This window comes from Lissotriton helveticus, chromosome 1_1, assembly GCF_964261635.1.
Source record: "Lissotriton helveticus chromosome 1_1, aLisHel1.1, whole genome shotgun sequence".
Lineage (NCBI taxonomy): Eukaryota > Metazoa > Chordata > Amphibia > Caudata > Salamandridae > Lissotriton > Lissotriton helveticus.
Genome location: NC_136057.1, coordinates 776,814,523 through 776,836,994, shown reverse-complemented (window position 1 = coordinate 776,836,994; position 22,472 = coordinate 776,814,523). Strand labels below are relative to the sequence as shown.

At 43.4% G+C, this 22,472-nt stretch overlaps 1 protein-coding gene across 1 annotated transcript in view; it reads left to right on the top strand.

The window, feature by feature from the left end:
• MET (MET proto-oncogene, receptor tyrosine kinase) overlaps positions 1–22,472 on the top strand; it is a 422,785-nt gene that overhangs the window by 183,754 nt on the left and 216,559 nt on the right. Inside the window, exons 4-5 of the mRNA XM_078674354.1 lie at positions 13,086–13,220; positions 20,729–20,902. Coding sequence (XP_078530480.1) covers positions 13,086–13,220; positions 20,729–20,902 — 309 coding nt within the window. The remainder of the gene's footprint in view (positions 1–13,085; positions 13,221–20,728; positions 20,903–22,472) is intronic.

The window sequence follows — 22,472 nt, the reverse complement described above, 5'->3', positions numbered from 1 at the left end:
GATAGTAGGCTTGCAGCACTGATTGTGCCACCCCCACAAGCAGCCTTGTAACAAGGTCTCAGGCCTGCCATTGCGGTGCCTGTGTGCAGTCTAGTACTGCCATGTCGACCTGGCAAGTGTGCCCACTTGCCAGGCCCTAACCTTCCCTTATCTTACATGTTAGTAACCCCTAAGGTAGCCCCAAGGTTCCCCTGTGGGCAGGGTACAGTGTATGTGAAAGGTAGGGCATGACCTGGTGTGTGTGGCATGTCCTGGGAGTGAAATACTGCCAATTTTGTTTTTCACTATTGTAAGGCTATCTGTTCCCGTAGGATAGAATGGGGAGTTTGCTCATAACATCTTATGAGCATTACTGCCCATGGGAACAACATAGGAAAATAAAGTTTGATGTGCCTGAACTCATAATCTTAAGCTGCATCTTTTAGTGACAGTAATTTTTACATTCTGGGTTTGAAAATACCACTTTTATAAAGTAGGTATTTTCTTGCCTAACCATCCATTGTGCCTTTGCTAGCTAGTGTACTGACTGTCGGGTATGGGAGTGACAGGGGCTGGGGATGTGCATTCTGTTTAGACAGCCTCTTGGGGGGCTGCGGTGTGTCCTGCCGTTCTAGGGTAAGTCAGGGCTGGGCTGAATAGACCTGGGCTGCATTCAGAGTAGGGGACGGAGATTTCTTTCACACCTGAATGGGCCTGGTCTGCCAAAGGCAATGCTGTCTCCACCTCCTGCCAGGAAGCTGCACCAGAGATGACAGAACTGGTTTTGGCTGTTCAAAGAGCTTCTCTGCCTCAGAGAACAAAGAGATCTTCTGTATAAAAGGAGGGGCCCAGATCGCAGACTTTTAGATCACTTTCGGAGATTAAGAGGAACCTTTGCCAAAGGGAAGAGCTGAAGAAACTGAGGAGAAATACTGCCCCTGTGCTGTTTGCTGTCTGGGGTTGGCCTGCAATGGCTACTTTCTGCCAAGGAAAGGGAAAAGCACTTAGCTGTTTTCTGTGTCCCCTGCTTGAGGAAGATCTCCAAGGGCTTGAAAAAGAGCTGGCCTCCTGCTCTGAAGTACCAGGGACACAAAGACTTCACCCCTGCTGCCCTGAACTTCCTTGCGGGGAGTTCTGACCTGCCAAGAGGTGCCTGTAGCAGTTCTGGGCCTCTGGAAGTTGTTCTGGCTGTTGGGAGCTGGAAAAGCAACGCAACAATGAGAAGCGCGACGCATCCGTACCTGTTTCCGATGCATTGCCGAAGAAACCAGAGCATCACCTGGCCACGGCTCGAGAAATTGCTGCGTGCCACATCGAGTGCACCAGTCTCCGAAACCTCACATAGTCCTGGATTACCACATTGCATTGAGGCACCAGGTCTGTTGCATCGTTGGGGAATGCAGTAAGAAACCAAAGCTTCGTCTCCCCATGCAGCAAGAAACCAACGCATCACCTCCCCTGCGCAGCAGCAAGGAACCAACACATCACCTCCCCCGGAGCAAGGAACCAACGCATCACCTTCCCTGAGTGTAAGAAACCTTCCCTGCTACCCTTTTTGTTTGTGTGCGCAACGCCTCCAAGGTACTTTGTGTGTAATGTGTGGCATCTGGAATTTGCTTTGAACTGAACTATTTCTACCAGTCATATTTTTATTACTGTATTGTGGATTTTGGTCATTTTGGTCTTGTTTGGTTTAGATAAAGATTACTTATTTTTCTAAACTGGTGTGGTGTTCATTTGTAGTGTTGTCACTGTATTACTGTATGTGTTCACAAATGCTTTACACACTGCCTCTGAGATAAGTCTGTCTGCTCATGCCAAGCTACCAAGGGGGTGTGCAGGTGTTATTTTAGAAGTGTATCCCCATTACCCTGACTAGGAAGAAGGGTCCCTGCTTGGACAAAGGTATCTGCCTCTGCCAACTAGAGACCCCCATTTCTAACAACATTTAACAATCTTTTTTTTAAACTGTTTTGCACTGCATCAACCATTTTCTCAATAGCTTGTGTCAACACTGCAGTGCAAGCGTAGGACCAAAGGGCTTTGCCAATGTTGACTGCCATTTTAAGCGAATCCCAAAACGATCGTAAACTGGTTTTAGGATTTCATGATATCGGAGAATTCCCCTCAAATATCCTCACTCTCCGACGTCCTAGAGTTTGTTAGCATCAAATTTGAAGTGGCCTGATACTTCTGTGCAGCCAGCAATTAGATTTAGCACTGCATCAGGTTTGCTTAATTCGTGCCAGTGGTTTCCAGTGACCAGCACCGGTACTTAATTATCAGCACCGGCACTTATTACAGTCTGCCACCTGATGGCACTGTTTGTCTAAATTAGAGATGAATATAACAACAGTTGTTTATTAATTCAATATGCATTAAAAAATAACTAATATATACTTTTCAAGCCATTTTTATAGGTTTGGGGGTCTGGCTAATTCTGAATTGTCACACTTGTAGGGTATGATGGTTAGTACTTGTGATGGTTCTATCATTAATAGTGCTGGCAGGGTCAATAGATGGTGCAAGCTGCAGGGGTCTCCTGACGAGGGCCCTGGCACTTATTTATTTACAAATTAAGCCCTGATTACAAATGATGCAATTACAAATGATGGTTTTTCTGTTATTCTTATTATGTTTTAAGAGAAAGTCATCAATAAACCACTCCGAGAGGAGATGCAGTACTATTGTATAGGTGCCAAATTCAAAAAATGAAGGCCGACAGCAATATCTGTATCCAAGGACTGAATAGGTCAGACTGACAAATATAGTCATGTGCTGTGCCTTGTAAAATAAGAACTGGAACACTGGCTCTTGGCGCTATAATGCTCATGCTCACAAAACACCGCCAAGAAAATGTCGCTGTTGATCCCGTAAACCAATACTGCAAGGTTTCTGAAGTTGACATGCTTAGTAAAATGTTTTAAGCAGACCAGAAGCAACAAAGTCATATTTTATTTGAATTTCGTTAAATGTTGTATGGTTAAAAAGGTATTTGACGTTGTTCAGAGCCTGGGTTCCAAATTCCTGGTACGGGATTGAACCCTTGCTGGCAGCACCTACTTTAATTTTGGAACATTAGCAATAACTCAATTTCGCTCACCCCAAAACTATGTTTATTTGATTAGATGTAGATGTTTCGTCTGGGATAGTCTGAAATAACGTTGCTGAATTCAGAAATAATAGCAAACAGGATGCATGATTCCGTTGATGTGGATATCCGAATATATACAAGATACCATTAAAGGTATAGACGTCTGAGCTATCATGTGAGAGGGTTCCTTAGTTTTTATTTACCAGGGCGTATTTTCTAGGTACAGGCATCAGTTAAAATAAAATGTTTGGATTTTCTCTTGAGTACACAGTGTTGGCATCTCGACACCATGTCCATACGAATATTACTAACTGGGAAGAATAAATTAATATTTGCCACAACTGCATGACCAACATTAAACCACAGAAGTAACAAACCTCTACTGATTGTGTGTGTTCTTCTGTTCTGTGTTTAATAGCGATAGAGGGTGACCAGATAATGAGGCCCTTTTTGTTTACGATGTATTTGTTTATCCCTTCGCTTATCCGTTGGTTTTATTTACTTTATCATTAGTTGTATAAGGAGGGGAAGAAAGGATTACCGGTCCAGCACACGCCCTCCCTTTTACAATATTCTCACAAATGTGTGTGTGTTCCAAGATAGTGGCCCAATCTGTCAGTTGTGATATATTGGCTGAGCAAAGGTCATAAGAGGCAACTTAGTTGTGGAGCACAAGACCTCAACCACAAATGCTTTATCATTGGGTTGTGCTCTTCCTCGGGCTAGAGTTGCAAGGCCCAATGCTGAAGGAACAGGGATTTTTGTTGGATTTCTTTTCTATCAGCCTACTTTGCCAGTGGATTCAAGCTATGCTGGCTTCTAAGATGTGTTACCCCGAAACTGGTTCCAGGACGCTTGTTTCCAGTTCAGGTAAGACCTGGCTTTGCAGTTCAGGCTGGACAGTTCCCATAAGGCATATGGTCAAGACTGATGTGCATATAGCTGGGTCCGAACTGGGGAGGCGAAGTGAGCTCAAGAACAATAATGGATGCAACCCAGATCTGTTACTGGGGGTGAGTGTCTGAAAAGTTTCCGTGCTCCGTCCATCATCTCCTTGTGTTTGCTATGAGTCAGGAGTGCCAGACGTACACTGTGTGCAAAGTAGATTGACCAAAAGGTGAAGGAAAAAGGAATATTCGAATTAACTAAAGACCCACTTAAAAGAGCCTTTAATTATGCTGCCTTTGTTAAGATTGAAAACAGTGAGGACCTCTTGCAAAGTAATGTTCCTAGAGAGCAAAAAGAATTGGTGAGTATGTTTCTGATCTTATCTAGTCCCCTACAGGATCAGTGGCTTTTTGTTAGGATCGTTGTAACTTATCCACGTGAGGGGCTCGCCTTAGTGAGATAGTGTACACATGACCAACTTCATTGCCCCATACTTGGTGTTAAAAAGCATCAAACTAAGTATAGTACCAGTCTCTAGTTACCCATGCTCAGGAAATTAGTATTTGTACCATGTATAACCTGAAGCTTAGAAAGGAACAGGCCCCTTGGGAACTCATGGGAAGTGGACTCTTACGTGGGTCATTTGTTTACCGCTTCCTCCCTGCCATTCACCTGCATGTCTCCATGGGCCTGAACAGTCAATGATTACAGACCACCATTGAATCAGGACATTCTCCAGATATCAGCATCCTAGGCGCCACAGACAGATGTGATATCAAATATCGACATTTTAATATCGACGTGCACAAATATTGACTTTTAATGTTTCGCCAAGGTAAGTCAAAGTGGAGTTAGAAAAATAAGCCTTGACTCCCCAATGTACGCATATCATGACAGATGGTGTATATATGTATAGGTCGATTATTTTGTTTATTGACTTTTTGACCTACAGAGGGAATCCGTATTTGAAATCTGATTCAGTATATCTCGGCCCCCAGTGTTTGCTCGGTTTCAGAGATCCTTGCTCTTTCCTTCCCCGCCAAATAAATATATCTTCCCTCTTAAGTAAATCTCTCCTGGGTCTAACACTTGTCTTTTCTTATTGGCCTCTGCAAAGTGCGATCAACTAACCTGCGAAGTAAAATGCAATGTTTTATATCTAAGGTTCATCAACGGTACCAAGAAAGAGTGAAATAACAATGGTATTGTGAGAAATGTGATGCACTACTGACATCTGTTGTAGAACAATCTGCAAAACAGTTGAGCGATACCTAACGCTTTCTGAAGCCTAGAATGTGTGCACGAGGCTTTCCGCCATTAGTCGACACTTGGAGCTAATCACCATTACATTGGTTTAGTGTTTTTACGTTCGAAGTGTGTCAAGGGTTAACTTCTTTCACTCAGTCGGAAGGAATGCTGGCAATAAGTGGAAGCCTGAAATTAATGCTCCGAAGGCATTTTTGACATTTTGTAGTGCTGGGCATTGAGGGGAGACCTGGCTAATGATCAACTTAAAAGGTATTTGCAGCTGTGGTGTTACCTCTGTTCATATTAGTCACATTAATCAGACTTTTCCATGCAGCTTTTCTGCTTCTTGAATTTTCACACTGTCTTGTGTACAAATATGTCAGCTCTTCGCTGGCTCCTCGTAAATGTCTGGCGCCACGTAAACGATGAGCTCTTCCCGAACTGGAATAATTATATTTCCGTTTGTCCATAAAATACAGAAGAATTGACTTTGCAGATTACATTTTTCATGCTTCAAAAACCAAACATTGACCAATGTTCGTATTGTAACGTGCGAGCCCTTGGAAGGGTTTGTAAGAGCGTGTGGCCTGGCTGGTGGCGAGCAGGTCCTCGTTGCTTTAAAGAGGGAAGAGAATTCTGGCTGCAAGGCAGCACAGTGTACAGCATAGGTACTCACAAACTTTCTCTCGGGGGCAAAATTTACAGTGTGGTTTGTGTCCGAGGGCCACACCGGTGGGGGCGGGGTCAGTGGGGAAGGGGGCGGGGCTAGAGCAAAGAAAACCTGTGACCATGAGGTTGAACATAGGTCCCTGCAGCGGACGCCTTCGTCCACTGAGCCACCAGACCCGGCATACACACATCTCTCTCTCTCTCGCTCTCTCTCTCTCTCTCTCTCTCTCTCCCTCCCTCCCTCTCTTTCCCCACCTCCCTCCCTCTGTCTCTCTGTCTCCCTCTGTCTCACTCACTCTGACTCACTCCCTCTCTCCATCTCTCCCTCTGTCACATTCACTCTGACTGTCTCACTCCCTCTCTTCCTCTGTCTCACTCACCCTGACTATCTCACTCTCTCTCTCTGTCTCTCTCTCTCTCTTTCCCTCTCCCTCACTCTATTTCCCTCTCCCTCACTCTATTTCCCTCTTTCCCCTTTCCCTCTCCTTCCCTCTGTCTCCCTCTCTCTCCTTCCCTCTCCCTCATTCCCACTGTCTCCCTCTCTCTCTGTTTCCTTCTCCCTAACTCTATTTCCCTCTCCCTCCTTCCCTCTGCCTCCCTCTGTCTCCCTCCCTCTCCCTCATTCCCTCTGCCTACCTCTCTCTCCTTCCGTCTCCTTCACTCTGAGGTCTCCCTCTCTCTCCTTCCCTCTCCCTCACTCTGAGCTCTCCCTCTCTCTGAGGTCTCCCACTCTCTCCTTCCCTCCCCCTCACTCTGAGCTCTCCCTCTCTCTGAGGTCTCCCTCTCTCTCCTTCCCTCTCCCTCACTCTGAGGTCTCGCTCCCTCTGTCTCCCACCCTCTGTCTCCCTCCCTCTCTCACCTTCCCTCTGTCTCCCTCATTCTGAGGTCTCACTCTCTCGTTCCCGCCCCCTCCCTCTGAGGTCTCCCTCTCTCTGAGGTCTCGCTCTCTCTCCTTCTGTATCCCTCCTTCTGTCTCCCTCCCTCTGTCTCCCTCCCTCTGTCTCCCTACCTCTGTCTCCCTCCCTCGCTCTCTCTCCCTCCCTCGCTCTCTCTCGCTCTCCCTCGCTCTCCCTTGCTCCCTCGTTTGCTCTCCCTCCCTCGCTCTCCCTCACTCCCTCTCCCTCCCTCTCTCTTGCTCTCCCTCGCTTGCTGTCCCTCCCTCACTCGCTCTCCCTCCCTCGCGCTCCCTCTCCCTCACTTGCTCTCCCTCCCTCACTTGCTCTCCCTCCCTCCCTCGCTATCCCTCGCTCCCTCGCTTGCTCTCCCTCCCTCCCTCGCTCTCCCTCCCTCGCTCTCCCTCCCTCACTCTCCCTCCCTCGCGCTCTAGCGTCCCAAACCCCAGGCACTGCCCGACCCTATGTCGCTACCCCCACACCCCTGGTGCAGACACCAGGATGCTCGGAGAGGCTCGGCATCGTGCCTGGGGGCCTTATGGCTCGTCCACCACCTGTCTTCACTACCGGCCCGTACCACTGAGCTGACGGACTCTTTGAGAGCCACGGCTGCCCAAAACCGGGCGCTGCGTCCCTAAAGCCAGTGAAACTCACGCAGAGGGCAGGGCGCTGCGAGAGCCTCGGCTCTGTCTCTAGCGCCCCAAACACCAGGCACTGCCGGACCCTATGTACAGATGAAGGGACGTTTATTTTGTGATTAGCATGGGGACCGAAGAAGAAAGGTGAAAGAATGTCTGTCCCAGGTGGAGCGTGAGGATAGTGTCAACCAGTACACAATTTCTGTTTTACGTCTGTTATGTCATTGATGGCTATGACTTCTTTCAGTAGAAGTTGGTGCCTATTATTATTTTGTTTACATTCGGCTCCAGTTTTATATCATTGATGGCAGTGATTTCTTTCATTGGAATTTGTTGCTGATTTTTTACTGCTTTCTGTTTTACCTCTTATGTGTGGGAGGTGCCTCTTCGCAAATGTAAGATATCTATGCTACAATATAGGTGTTATTTTTGCAAGCATCCTTATGAAGTAGCTCTGTGCTACATAAATGAATCTATGTCTTTTTCTTATGCTTTGTGGGGCTAGTTTTTGATTACAAGCGCATATTTATGAATCGAACTAGCACCCCTGGTGCGGACATCAGGACGCTCGGAGAGCCTCGGCTCTCTCCCTGAAGCCCTTACAGACAGACAGGGCTCGTCAACCTGTCTCCACTACCCAGACACCTGAGCTGACGGACTCTCTGAGAGCAACGTCTCTATCTCTGGCGCTGCCAAACACCGGGCGCTGGGTCCCTAAAGCCAGTGAAACTCACGCAGAGAGCAGGGCGCTGCAAGAGCCTCGGCTCTGTCCCTGGAGCACGCAGAGGCGGGCAGCACAGGACACTCCGCAACGCCCCTGGTTTCCCAGACATTGTTGGACCCCGTCACCTCTGCCACTGATCACCGGTGCTGAATGGCTGGACCTCTAATGAGCGTCTGCTCTGTCCCTGGTGCTCCCAGAACAGGGTAGAGACGATGAGGCTCTAGGCAGCGCCCCTGGTGGTCACAGAGTGCGAAACAACAGGAGTCTCTATACCTGGGCTGTCAGCATCAGCCTGTGCCACGGACCGCCGCCCCCTGTGCCCCTCGCGGCAGGAACCTCTGTGAGCCATCACCATTTGCTGCCATGACTGGCGGGCACCACTGCCACCCGTTCGCTCAGTGACCCCAGAGAGACTCAAAAACCCGCGCGCGGACACGGAACAGGTGCATCAAATCAATAAGCAAATCGTTCCGGCGCTTGCAAAGTAAACACCAACTATCCAAGCGGACACAAATGAAAAAGCCTTGCTTTGTTTAGTCCTAAAAATAGTCTTGGAAACGACCTGTCTCCTATGCTGTTCAGCTTCAAAGTGTTGCTGCCCGCCTGCGAAGAAGCTCAGCGATTTGAGAGCATTTCTTTACTGGGCACGCACACACAATCTCCACACACAGCCGCACCCAAGCACTTCACAGGTTTTTAAATGACCATTGGCATGTTAATGAGGTTTTGTTCACCTCTCAGAGCCCCTGCAGCTCCACTCTGACTATAGTGAGAATCGCCCGGCCCCCACAGAGCAGCAGAGTCTGAGTCGCGCTCTGTTTGCAGACACTCTTAAAAAAATAAAAAATAAAACTCGGGTACGATGTCTGGAAGGTCCGCGGGCCGCCCGGGAAGGCTTGCGGGGCCGCCACTGGCCCGCGGGCCGTACTATGAGTACCCCTGGTGTACAGCAAGAGGGGAAGCAGTGATCCTGTCTTTAATGGCTATGGCCCATGGAAAGAAGTAGTGTCTTGAGTCCCATGGCTCTGGACACTCAGCCTCCCAGCCAATATGTACCCAGAGTTTGTCTACGCCAGAAATGTGCGTAAGACTTTAAGGCCCCTTCTGGATTAAGCCTTCTGTAATAACCAAAGCTTCAGTGTGACCTGTGCTTTCTAAACAGGTTGTTGTTTCACATTCAAAATTGGGCGTGCCCGTGGAGTGGAAGAATCCCCTATGCCACTGCAGGTGCTTCAATTATGGAGTAACCCTGGGGCAAAAAAGCAAAAATGAATTGCTTCAGTTGACAGATGCTGCACGAGCATTAGTGTACCCACAAAGTCTCTCCAGGAGCAGTAGCACGAACCCCCACCTGCCCAGCTGCCACGCAGAGGGCATTTATGTATATGCACCTTGTACCCACATAGGGGCCCTTTAGAAGGTGGTTGCATTCTAGACCTGCACCCTTCCGTGACTCCAGGCCTTCCTCAAACATCTGGGAATCCTGCAGCACAGACTCAAAAAGTGGAGCCTAAAGCCACCGCTCCTGAATGTCTGCTGAATGTTCTTCAGCACAGTCACACACAGCGGCAGTGTGCCACTGCATTGAATGACACTGTGGTGCACAGCACTGCCAACGTTACTTACTCTTACCGTGTGCCAGTCCACTAAACAGTTAACAGGTTGTCCACTCCTCAGAAATAAAGGGGCCCTCATTTCATGTTTCAATGTATTTCACGGACGGAATCGAAAGAAAGTCACAATGTTTAGGTACTACTACGATGACCACTGTATGATAAAAAGGTTGCAGGGTTCATCTGGGTTTCTTTAATAAGCAATGGCATAATGGGCCAGATGCATCAAAGGGTTTGGGCCATTCTGTGTCTATGGGAAAATGTGTTGATGCATATGGCCCAATGTTTTAAGATGAAAAACGCTAAAATTAAGAAAAGGTTAAGTACATCAGCTTAGACCTTATGTACCAACTTATTTCACTCTTTCCCATTATCTTTCTTGGTGACACTCTACTGTTCATTCCACATGCCGACCTTATTTATTTATTTATATATTTTATATAGCGCTGGCTGGACCCTAGGGTATCAGAGCGCCTTACAAGGTAACATCAAGATTAGCATAACATGACAGTATTTCTAGAATGAATTCAAGAGAGGTGGGGAAAACTTTTAGTACAAAGTAAGCTATAATGACCATAAGGACAGTGAAAAACAATGATGTATACGAGAACCAAAGACTAAAGTTAACAAAATTACAGGGTATTATGGCTCAAAGAGAAAGGGCAGGAAGACTGATAGTTGAGACTAAAGAAGGGAGAGGGGGAAACTTTTGAGGGTGGAGGAATAACATGGGAAGGGTGAAGGAGCACAGGGATCATGGGGAAAAGATCAATGAGCAAAGGAAAAATGAGGTAGAGAGAGATGGGAAGGAAGAATTAAATGGTGTGGTCGTAGAGTGAGGGGGTGAGGGAAGTTTACAGTAGCATAGAGGGGAGAGGCCAGGTCAGAGAGATAAGTGCCAGAGATGTTACCTCTGCTAAATGAGAAAAGAGGGTAAGGAAGTAGGATAGGGGAGAATTAAGAGAGAGAGGAGGGGGTGGGGGAGCAGAAAGAAGGGTGGGCAGAAAAAAGAAAAACAGAGACGCAGAATAAATAAGGACAAGTGTTAAGTGTAGGGAATTAAGGGCCCAAGTAATGGTTAAGAAGGTGCAATATAAAGCTTTTTTGAAGCTATAGTAGGAGGTGTTGCAGCGTAATTCAATGGAGAGTGAATTCCAGATGGATGGCACATTTCCAGAGAAGGAGCTTGATTGGGTGGCTTTCTTATTTAACAGAGGAGGGATGAGGATGAGGTTGTAAGTGGTTCTCAAATCTCTAGAGCTGCCAGAGAAGTTTCTCAGGTGGATCTGCCTTCAACGGGTAGCCATTTGAGGACAGGAGAAATGTGCTTGAATCATTTGCAGTCTGTGATGAGCCTCGCAGCCAGGTTGAGGACAGATTTGATTGGAACTAAATGTATTTTAGGAGTTCCCGTGAAGATGGCATTACCGTAGTCAGTTCTCGAAAGGACAAGTGATTGGACCACAGATTTAAAGTCCTCCTTGGGGATAAAGGGCACTCTTGGCAGCATTTGTTATGTGTAGTATCAGACTGAGGTTCTGGTCAATGCTGATCCCGAGGGATTTAACTGAGCTGGATAAGGTGAAAGAGCAGCTAAGACCATTCAGGTCAGAGATCCAGGACTGGTTGTTTTTAGGCCAGAAGAGAATGATTTCCGTTTTTTTAGGGTTAAGTTTAAGGTGGTTACAGTGGAACCAGGATTGAATCTTAGTCAAGGTGTCATTGAGGTGTAAGATATCAGAACGTGATTTAATCTTACAATAGATTTGGGTGTCATCAGCGTAAAGGTGGTAGTTGATTCCAGATTGTTTTAGAATGAGGGTAAGGGGCTCCATGAAGAGGTTGAACAAAGCGGGAGAGAGTATGGATCCTTGGGGGACACCAAGGGAGATGGGTCTAGGTTTGGAGAGGCAATCCACATTTTTTATTTGTTGGGACCTGTGTTGGAAAAAGGAAGAAAACCATTGGAGGACAGAACCATTGAGTCCAAAACGGTCTTTTAGAGTGTTAAGTAGGGCAAAATGATTGACAGTATCGAACGCCTCAGAGAGGTCAAGAAGGATAAGAAGGGAGGCTTCGCCTTTGTCAAGGGATTGGTGTATGTCGTCAAATTACTTTAATCATGGCAGTTTCAGTACTGCAGCCCTTTCTGAAACCTGATTGAAGGGGATCCAATAGAAGGACACATTTTTCGAGGGCTTGGAGAGCAAAGGGAGATTAGATATAAGCCGGAGATTGTTACGGTCTTAAGGGTCTGCCTGAGGGTTTTTGAGTATGGGGGTGACTTGAACAAGTTGAAGGGAGATCGGGACACAACCAGTGGCTAATGAAGAATTAATAATGTTTGTCCAATAGGGGGTAATGATGTGTTTTAAATCTTGAACAAGGTTAGCAGGGAGTGGGTCTTTGGTGTGAGAGGAGGGTTTGAGTCTAGAAATATTGTTAAGGACCTCGCGTTCTGAAACTGGTTGGAAGTTATGCCAGGAGACATTATTTTTTAGTAGGGGTAAGGAGGGGTCGAGATCAGGCGGGGGAAAGGCATGGGGGAGAGGAGAGGCGATGGAGGTGGAATTGAAAGTGGCGATGGAGGAATCCGTGTGAGAAAGGTAGGAGGAGGGTAAGGTAATGGAGGGCAGAGGGGTTGAGGTGAAGGATTGGTCAATCTTGTTGACTTTATCATTGAAAAAGTTGACGATTTCCTCACATTTCTCGATTGAGGCCAGTAATTTGGTGGGGGGGGGGGGAAGATGTTTGATTTTTGACAATGCTAAACAGTTCTCTGGGCCTGTTTTTGGTCCTATCTAGTTGAGAGCGGAAGAAGGAGGTCTTTATGTCAAGATGTGTTTTTTATATTTGGACCTAGCGGATCTTAGGAGGGTCAGATTAGCAGGGGACGGGTGTTGTCTCTGTGAGCGTTCAAACATTCTAAGCAAACGTCTATCACTGTTGAGGTCAGAATTGAACCAGGATTTAGAGGAGTTTTTTTGTGTTTTTAATTTCGCCGGGGCAATTTGGTCAAGGACCTCAATCATAGACTTATTTAAATGCTCAGTGAGGTCATTAGCATTTTGGGCGAGGGGGATGTGCTATGCTCATCACATCTACATGGAAATTTACTGCACATGGCACTCTTTGAGGGCACTTTTTCCCACACAGTTTTGCTTTTGGTAAAATATATTGTGACGGTACCTCAGAATGTGGGATGTGCCTACAAATAGAATTCTGAGTTGGATGGTAGAACAGTGTTCTGGAAGTCACATTTCTTCAAACTGGTTTATAGTGGTAAGTTAAACTAAACAAAAAATGGAAGACTGTTTAACTCTTCTTGTTTCCTTATAGGTTGCGTTATCTCGCTCAGGACAGACAAAGCCCCACGTCGATTTTCTCCTGGATGCACACCCAGTCTCATCTGAAGTAGTCATTCAGCACTCCTCAGTGCAGGATGGAAATGCCCTGGTTATCACTGGAAGAAAGGTGAGGGAAACATTTAACTCAGCTATGTCACTCATCTTGAGAATCTCTGGAAACTTGATTTGGGTGGAAATTTTAATTTCTTCCCGAATTAAGTTTTTGATTTCTGTGGTTGTACCATATCCTCTAACATCCAATAATGCTTGACTCACCTGTAGAAATCAGTGCAGTAACTACCTAACACCACGGTGTTGATAACATCCAGGTGCACAATAACTGATGCAGACTTCCCACATTACATGCAATAGACACCAAAGTGGTAACACTTTGCTAAGATGTGTTTAGTAGAACTGGTCCTTATGGGAGAATACTGCAGATATATGTAGGTGATCTAAAGGTGAGCTCTAGGATGAGGAGTAGTGGGTATGTTTAATAGAGGTACATTTGGCTGATTGCAATCCCTTTATTTTTCCATGTTTAAATGGGCTTATACATTTTTTTGTCATTTGCAGCTCATCAATGGTAGTGTGCTTAATACTGAGCTTAGGAGACCAATTCATGGGCACAAGTAAGAAATCATGATCCAGGAAGATGTCCAGTGATCCTGATGTCCACAAACTCCTAGATCAGGATCCATAAGTGCTCAATGTTACTACTGGGTCCCAATAGAGATGTGGTGAACAAGGATACAGATATATAAGTACAACCGATTTTCAGTGCAGGAAACAAGCAATATCCCACACACAGTAATCCTGGTGTTGAAACACAGGGCCAAAGATGTTCGAGTAGAGCGGTATCTGACCAGGGGATACCTCTCTGCACAGCTCATAATCAGGCCCATGGCTGGGTGCCACCAGCATATTCGCAGTAGGATATACCAAATTATTTGAGAATGGCAAGAGGGGTTCAAGTTAGAGACTAAGAGTTGGAGTCAATATTGACCCATTTAAGACTCAATGTGAGAGAGGAACTTAATTTGAGAAACCTTCCTTTTTAAAAACAAGAAATAGTTCATGGAACCATATAAAACAACAGGCATCACATTTTACAATGGTAGGCTAGCTGACAAAGGGGTAGGTGATTATGCTACAACTCTGCGCTGACTATATTTAACACCGCAGCATTGACGTGGTCATCTGCTATGACCTAAGGGGCACGAATTTCGCGATTGTAGGGCTGGAACATAGAACAACTACTATTATTTTACTCCCGATTAGGTACTTGCTCAACTTTGTGTGAGTATATATTGGTAATCATTAAATACCAACACTAATCTTCCCAACCCTGACGTAGGGTAGGCATATACATTTATCATTCTTTTAGTCCTGATGAAACGCCATGGATTCTCCTGCACCACTAAGTCATGAAACATGTTGGCCTACAAGACCTACACTATTTGCATCCTTCGCTGAGTTGTTTCTCCTAATTTTTAGGAGCTAACAATTAACCCTCTGCTTTTATCCCTAGCAAGGGGGCCTCAGAATAAATTCGCTTTTTGGTACTCCTTAAGTATTTTTAACTCACCACTTCACCCACCCCACACACTCACACTCACCATCACGGCTATTCGATTTGAAGATCTCTGACAAAGAGCCCTCTTGCAGAGCCCGTGGGGTATTGCAGCGCTGACCCCACGAGGAGCAAAAGCCCGATGATGAAACATTACACCCACTTGGGTGTGTGAGGGCAGTACTTACTAAATAGGAAGATCCCTTCATGTGTTCCATTTTTTCACCGTGAAATACACTCTTTCAGGAACAGTGACATTATTGATATTTCCATAGGTATCCAAACAGTCAGCTCATATAGCATCGAAGGCAGAGTCACAGTTTTTGAGACAATATGACATTATTTCTAAATCAGCTTGCCTAGTTAACTTACTAGTCCAGTCCTCTATCTGCAACTGTTTTGACCTGGCACTTCACATAGACAGCTCTTAGCGCACACACCTGGTCAGCTCCATGATACCCTCTGGGATGATCAGATGCTCTGCAAATACACACATAACATACAAGCATAAGTTTTTGAAGATTTATAGTCCCTGAGGCTAGTCCTTTTGCATTTACAATAATTTTCGCATTCCAGAGCTTACACAATTTAGTACAAATAATAAATGAAGGAAGCTTTTTCAGCATTAGAATGGGATACAAGATCTGGAGTTCTAAGTTTGTGTACAATTTTATTCTGTCAAAATGTGTACCTTGGTGAGCTACACTCATTAAACATTTGAAAATACTCAGACAGCATTTTTCATTTTGCATCACCTGCTTTGAGCATTTACTTTCAAATGTAGCTTTTGATGCTGTTAGGACAATTAGCACACTTCTAAAATAATTTTCTGCTGAATAATTAAAAGCTGAAGGTCAGGCAGACAGGAAGAAACGTGTTGAAGGAAACGAAGATCATTTACCAAAATCATTATTATTTGGATACATTTAGTTTTCAAAATTATTTTCTAAATACCAAATGACGTCCTTGAACTACTGCACATAAAAACAGGACATTATCCTTTTCTTCCACTCTTCACTTAAAACCAAATGTATAACTTCAAGTGACTTAAAATAGAATTTTACACTCCCAGCAATGGTGTCTGAAAGACCATTTTTAACTGAAGATAGTTCAAGATTTCACTTCTGATGCTGTTTCATTCCTTTTGTAATTTGATGAAAGGCAGTATTTTTTTGTGTCCCCATTCTTTTTCCTAATTGTATCTGTTGAGAATCATCTGTAGGGTATAATAATAATCCACATTTGTAAAGTGCAAACCATCACCTGTTAGGGTTTCTAGGCGCTGGGGCTGTCGGGAAGATTAAGCAAGCTATTTCCCAGAGTCACATGGTGGTGGGCTAATTTGCCGCCGGCCCCAGGGATTGAACCGGGATCCCCAGATTCCGGAGTCAGTCACCCTGGCCGCGGCGCCACACCTCTCCCCAAGGTATACCAAGTAAATACGTTGTCTCCTTTATCCTTACATTCTTCTCGGGTTTACTCTGTGTCTTGTCGTTCACTGTGTTGAATGCAACAGACAGGTCCAAGTGAATACCCAAACAAGAGTTGCCATTATCTAGAATATGTAAAGAGTTATCTATATCTATCAGCTGAAGCTGGGCGGTCCCCATACTATATACAGAATCCAGGTCTCTATTAAGCTTGTAGGTTATTGTCATGAGTGTTTGGTTTAAGATGCCTGCTTTCAGAATTTTCTATCCTTGCTAGAAAATGGAGACCGGATACAGACCTGACATTATTGAAGCCCTTATAATCTAGAGTACAGGGGAAATGTTGCCCTCTTTAAAGCAGGAATGAAGCACACCAGCAGTGAATGAAAGATTCACTAAGTCTTTAGAAAAAGTGGAATGGGATCATTGAAGTGGTTAGATAGTTGTACATTGACTAAAGTATTGTAGGAAACCTCATTTAAATAATTCCATGAATGTGTAATTTTTCTGCTTGTTGAAAGTAAGCTCAAATAATTTTGTGGAAGGAATAACGAGAGTGTAATTGTTTATATTTTATTATAATAAATCATGTGAATTACTCAAGTGTGGCTGTTAGGTCCTCAACTTTGAAAGAAGAATATGGATTGGTTGAAAGTGGATTGGTTGCATGTGTTACCATTTCAAATCATTTTTGGGTTGCTTTATGGAAGGGTCAGTTTGGGAATTAATGTAAGATGCCTCAGCATTGAAACTGTACTTTTCATACAGTCTTCTACGGGATATTAAAGTTTCCAAATTTGATATTGAGGAATAATATGTCCAGATTTTTTATAATTTCCCATGAAATTTTGATGGTCTGTTCCATAGGAACCCTTTCTGACAATGTTTCACATTTTAGTATTTTGGGAGATACTTATGGATTAATGAATTCATTTATGCAATCATTTATGTTAATAAAATTACATGTTTTGCGTAATCTAGATTGGTGACTGCTAAGAATGCCTCCAATGCCTAAGTAGTTTCGATAACACATGGCTGGTTTGGCTTTATCAATTGCCTCTAACTGTTTAGCTCACAATGAAAGAATTTGCTAAAATGCTTAATTCTTAAACTGGCAATGTTAGCTGGTTGATTATTGGAGCAGAAGGGGGATACTTGGCTTACTATGTTTTCATTATTTCTTTACAACCTACAGTTATGGCTTCTATCGAGGTTAAGTGCCAGCTTATCCAGTTGAATCCAAACTATGACTTGAAAAAATATGTCAGATAAGAAAAAGATGGTCATCTCTGAGAATCAAAAGCACTGTTTCAAATGGAAACATTGTACTAATAGTATTGCGGACATTGTCGCTCATTTTATGCCTAGTGGTTCAACAAATATGCTATATTAAGTGCAGAAGACTTTGGAACGAAATATAAGAAAGAATCAAGTCAATGTGAGCTTTCCTTGCCTTTGGTAGAAACCCAGTAATCGATTGATTGAAAGACCAGAGATAAGTTAGACAAACTACACATAATCAAAGTACCCCAATACATGGTTATAAGATACCCAGACAAGTATAGTCAACATCATCATATTTCCAGCCCACAAAACTAAAAATAGGTGATATAAAGAATTCAAATGAGTAAGAATTCTGAATAATCGCCTGTTTCATCATTTTTGTTGAACTAACAAAGAAAATAAAATGTAGCAGTGAATAAACATACAAGGAAATAGAAACACGAAAAAGGGTAAATATTGTTGCAGTTTGGCATTTATATGCTAAATTGCTAAATTATCGTGTGTTTACCTAAAGTGTGGCATACACTTGGTGCAGTTTAAGACTGAGTAATAAACACAAAAATAAAACTTGCAAAGACAAATTAGCAGAGAATCAAAGTAGGATAGATTGATCATACAAATAGTACTTTCATAGACGTTTGAATCACAATAAAGAGGATGCATCACTGATAAGGAGAGGCGATGTGTTCCAGACATTAGGTCCTAACATGGGAAAAAGAGCACCATTTAAAAAAGGTACATAGAAGCACAGGAAAAGATAGAAACCACAGAGTGGACTGGAACAAAGAAGGAGGAGAATATAAAGAAACTATGCAACATAATAACAAATCAAGAATTAACATAAAGTCACACAAAGACAAAGAAAATGCAAAGAAAACAGTTTTCATTTTTTTTCAAGTTGAGTTTGAGAAAACTGTCAGACACCCAGCTAGTGCAAAAGGATCAAAATAAACTTTGTCCTCGAGAGAAGCTAAAAGAGAAAAAAAGAAAATCAAAGTGGCAATCATCCACAGAAAAGTGGAACTCACATCCATAGGAGACAAAATTAGAGAACTATGGAACAGTACAAAAAGAGAAAAATAAAGAACTGAGAGCACCTGTAAGACACCATGTTGAACAGAGTAAAGTGCATAGCAAGACTGTTTCCAAAAAAATAGAAAAGGTTCAATGAGCCAAAGTGGAATGAAACTTGTCATAAACTGATCAAGGAATGTCCAGTGTTGGTAAAGAATTCAGAAGCGTAACATTACCCTATGTGTCATAAGCTGTGTGTACCAAGGGACGCTTATTATGTTGAGGATGCTAAATAAGGTTGGAAACATATAGCAGTTTCAGTGGAGTAGGCAATACAGAAGCTGAATTTAATAGAAGAAAAGAGATGATGAGTATAAAGAAATGCACTGAGTTGAGTGAACACAATATGTTGAAGTATTTTAAATAAGTATGGAAAAAGAGAAATTGGGAGGATTGGTGAAATCAATGTAAGGTTCTTTGAGCAAAGGGAGAGCAACAGCAAATTTAAAAGACGCAGGAAAGATACCACTAGAAAGTGAAATATTGAGTAGTATAGAAAGACATGGCAGAGATAAGGAAAAAGTAATAGAAGCTGTTGTTTTGGGACAGGCCAGAAGGGTCAAATGTCCCAACTGCAAATTGTAGAAAATAAAGTAAAAGAAAATCTGTGCACCAGAAGATAGATTAAAAGAGGGAGAATAAGTTGAAGAGGGAGGTTGAGATGTTGCAGTTAGAAGTAGAAAGGTTATGGACAGTAGATGAAAAGGGGATTTCAAATAAAAAAAATAGAAGCAAAGTCACAAGTATTAAAGGAGGAACTCAGAAAACGGTGAGGCAAAAAGAAGCAAGAAGATTATTGAAGATGGAAAGCAGACATTGTGGGTTGATGGGATAAGTATTAATACATGCTTGAAACTAGGTTTCTTTAGCTGGCTTCAAATTAGCAAAACTGAGTTCATGAAAAGTAAGAAAGCAAAAAAGAGAATCCAATGTTTTATGCATATGCATAGCTAGTCAAACTGCGGAAGAAAGGTCCAAAAAGAAATAGCTTGGCAATAAGCCAGGGTTGAGGTTTAGTGGGAGTTTGGAAAGTTGCAAGGGGAGCAGATGGATTTAATGTACCTATGAGACTATCGGTAAGTGAGCTAGAGAAAGCCATTGAAAATTTGGATTCAGAATGAAGACTAGTGATAACATCAGTAGCCAAGTTTTCAGGAGGTACATTACATAAATCACTAAAGAAAGTGTTAGTTAAGAGGCAAGTGGTAGTGCTATAGGACATGAAACCAAAAATTGTGAAGAAAGTAAAAATGTGAACAGAGGGCAGAATGTCAGGTATCTGTAGAGTGCAAATGAAGGAGATCAAAGATGAGGTAAAAAAAGATAAAGCAAACCACCAAGGATATCTATAGAAAGAAGAGATAAATAACAAAAATGTGTAATGATTTAAAATAGGAGCACGGCTGAATCACTGGGGAAGTTAAAATCCCTAAGTGGGGATAATGTATAATAAAAGGAAACCGCAAGACAAAACCATCCCAAAATCATCACAGAAGCAAGAAAAAGCTCCAGTTTTTAATTCGTGGTGTTATGTTTCTACTAAATGCATTGCTATCTCTCATTGCTAACCCTGCTGATTAACATAGGTAATCAGTTGAGCTAGCAATGTATTCAGTAAAAAATAACAAAGGGAAATTAAAAACTTGTAATACTAGGAGCATTAACAGAAGGGAGAGCAGAAATCCATTGTGGATATAAACAGCATGTGGTGGCACAATCTATAATCTGTTTTTATAAGCGGCCACATGAGCACTTTAGTTATGGCCCATGTGATCACCCCGTCAGATAGATAGAGTTGATCACTCTGGCCAGTGTCATAAATGTATACTGAAATTACGATTCAAAAAGACTAGACAGAGATAAAAATGAGACAACTCAATTATCTGGTAATAAACCTAAAGGTTTTTTGTATTGTAAAATTGGTTTGACAATCTCCATTAGGTCTTGTGAGTCCAAAAGAAATGCTGCAGCTCTACTCGCAAAGAACTGCCTTGATATGCGTATAGTATTTCTTCTATCAATTGTATTTTTGAAGGTTTTTGCTTTATTTGTCTCCAAGAAAGATGCACAGAGCTTACCCATAAGCTACATTTGAATGATACACTGGGTAGTTTAAACCAAATTAGAACAATACCTTGGTGTGCAATGCTGTACTATTGATTTACATTTGTTTTTCTGAAAATGCATCAACAGTAATTTGTAAGTTTACAGAACTTCATATCCATCAAATCTTTAACTGAGCTTATGTTTCTTAATTTTTGCTCTTGCCATTAGATAACTAAGGTGCCCTTGAATGGTCCTGGGTGTGATCACTTTACATCATGTGGTCAGTGCTTTTCAGCACCCCCATTCATGAACTGTGGATGGTGCAATAATCTCTGTAAAAGGAAAATGGAATGTGTTAATGCCATGTGGACCCAGGAATCTTGCCCTCCCACTATTCATAAGGTACATGGTTTTATTACTGATGATTATATAACTAATTGCTCAATGTAGAATGCAGTATTATATTGTTTTGTACATTTAACTTTTAAAAAATCATGACAGAGATATGTTCCAGTAAATCAAATGTGGGGCCCTTTGAATTCAACACATAGGCAATTGTTGTCAGTGTAATGGGAGATACCTTTTATTGAACCAATGAATTCAGTGCTTGAGTGTGTGTGCATTAGCTTTTGTACCATGCAGGTTCCTTCAGATTTGTAACATATTTGCTCTGGGCTTGAACAGAAAACAGCTCCTTATGCTTGTGTTCATTCGCACATAAAGTATCCCACTGTAAGAGGCACAGTTTGCCTCTTAAACACATTACTAATATGGCACCTTTTCTTCTCATGGGATGGGGCACTAGTAGAAACTAAGGGCTTGATATAGAGTTTGGTGGAGGGGGTAATCCATCACAAATGTCCCAGACATCCCGTCCATCATATTATAAGGTCCATAGGATAAATGTACTTGCAATACGACAGACAGGATACTCATCACTTTTGTGATTAAGTATCTCCAGGCGCGGTGCGTCCATTAGGGCGAATGGGCGTTGCCCCACCGAGCATTCTCGTCACACGTCTAACTCTGACTCTCTCTCTGACTCACCACAATGCAATCCCTGTATCCAGTCCCAGGCCGATGGAGGCAGTCGTCTTAGAAACGGGCGGGGCAGCTCTACAGCAGTTCAGCTGCAAGTGTTTGATTGACGTGACATCCATCATAACAACACATAACAGGAGGTCGGTCGGGGAGCGCACAGCAGGATTGCGCATGGTCTGCTTAGGGCTTAAACATTTTGCACCAGCCCTGAGCATGCGCACACTAGGCTGCTCATTAGAAGAGCGAGGGTTGTTTCATGCCACTCTTCTAATGAGCAGCCTAGTGCGCATGCTCGGGCTCATCGCAAAAAATGTTAAACCCTAAACACAACATGCGCATTACTGCTCAACCCAATCCTGGCGCTGCTGCTGGAGCAGCGTCTGGATTGGCAGAGACTTGAGCAGGTGGTATTTTCCAAGGCGCCAATGCGGGAGTCGGACCACGGACCAGGACCAGGAGGACTAGCACAGGCGGTGCGGATCCGGTAAGTTTATTTTTGTTTATGATGGTGTTTTTTAAATTTCCCCGCGCGATCCCCGACACCCACCCTTCCCCCCTCCCCCGCGAGTATTGTAGCGTGAGCCATGGCCCGCCTGTGACTGCTGCTGCTAAACCATATTTCTGCCAATATATCTTGAAGACGAAAGAAGGGCCTCAAGTACATTCCTCTGAGAACTGCGAGTGCTAAATCCAAATACCCCTTGACTCTGACTGGATTCTTTCAAACCGAGCAGAAGGACTGCATTAGCACCAGTTTTATGGTCTCGGGTTTATACTTTTATTTTCTAACTCTGCCTTTCCGAAATGAAAATAAATGGCCTGTCCTGCGTTTGGAAGCAGCCGGTCAACTTTTCAGACTTGTGAAGGAAATACTAGAGCAATTGTGGTTGGAAATTCGTTTGGACAGTAGCAACTTGATAGCCTGCAGGAA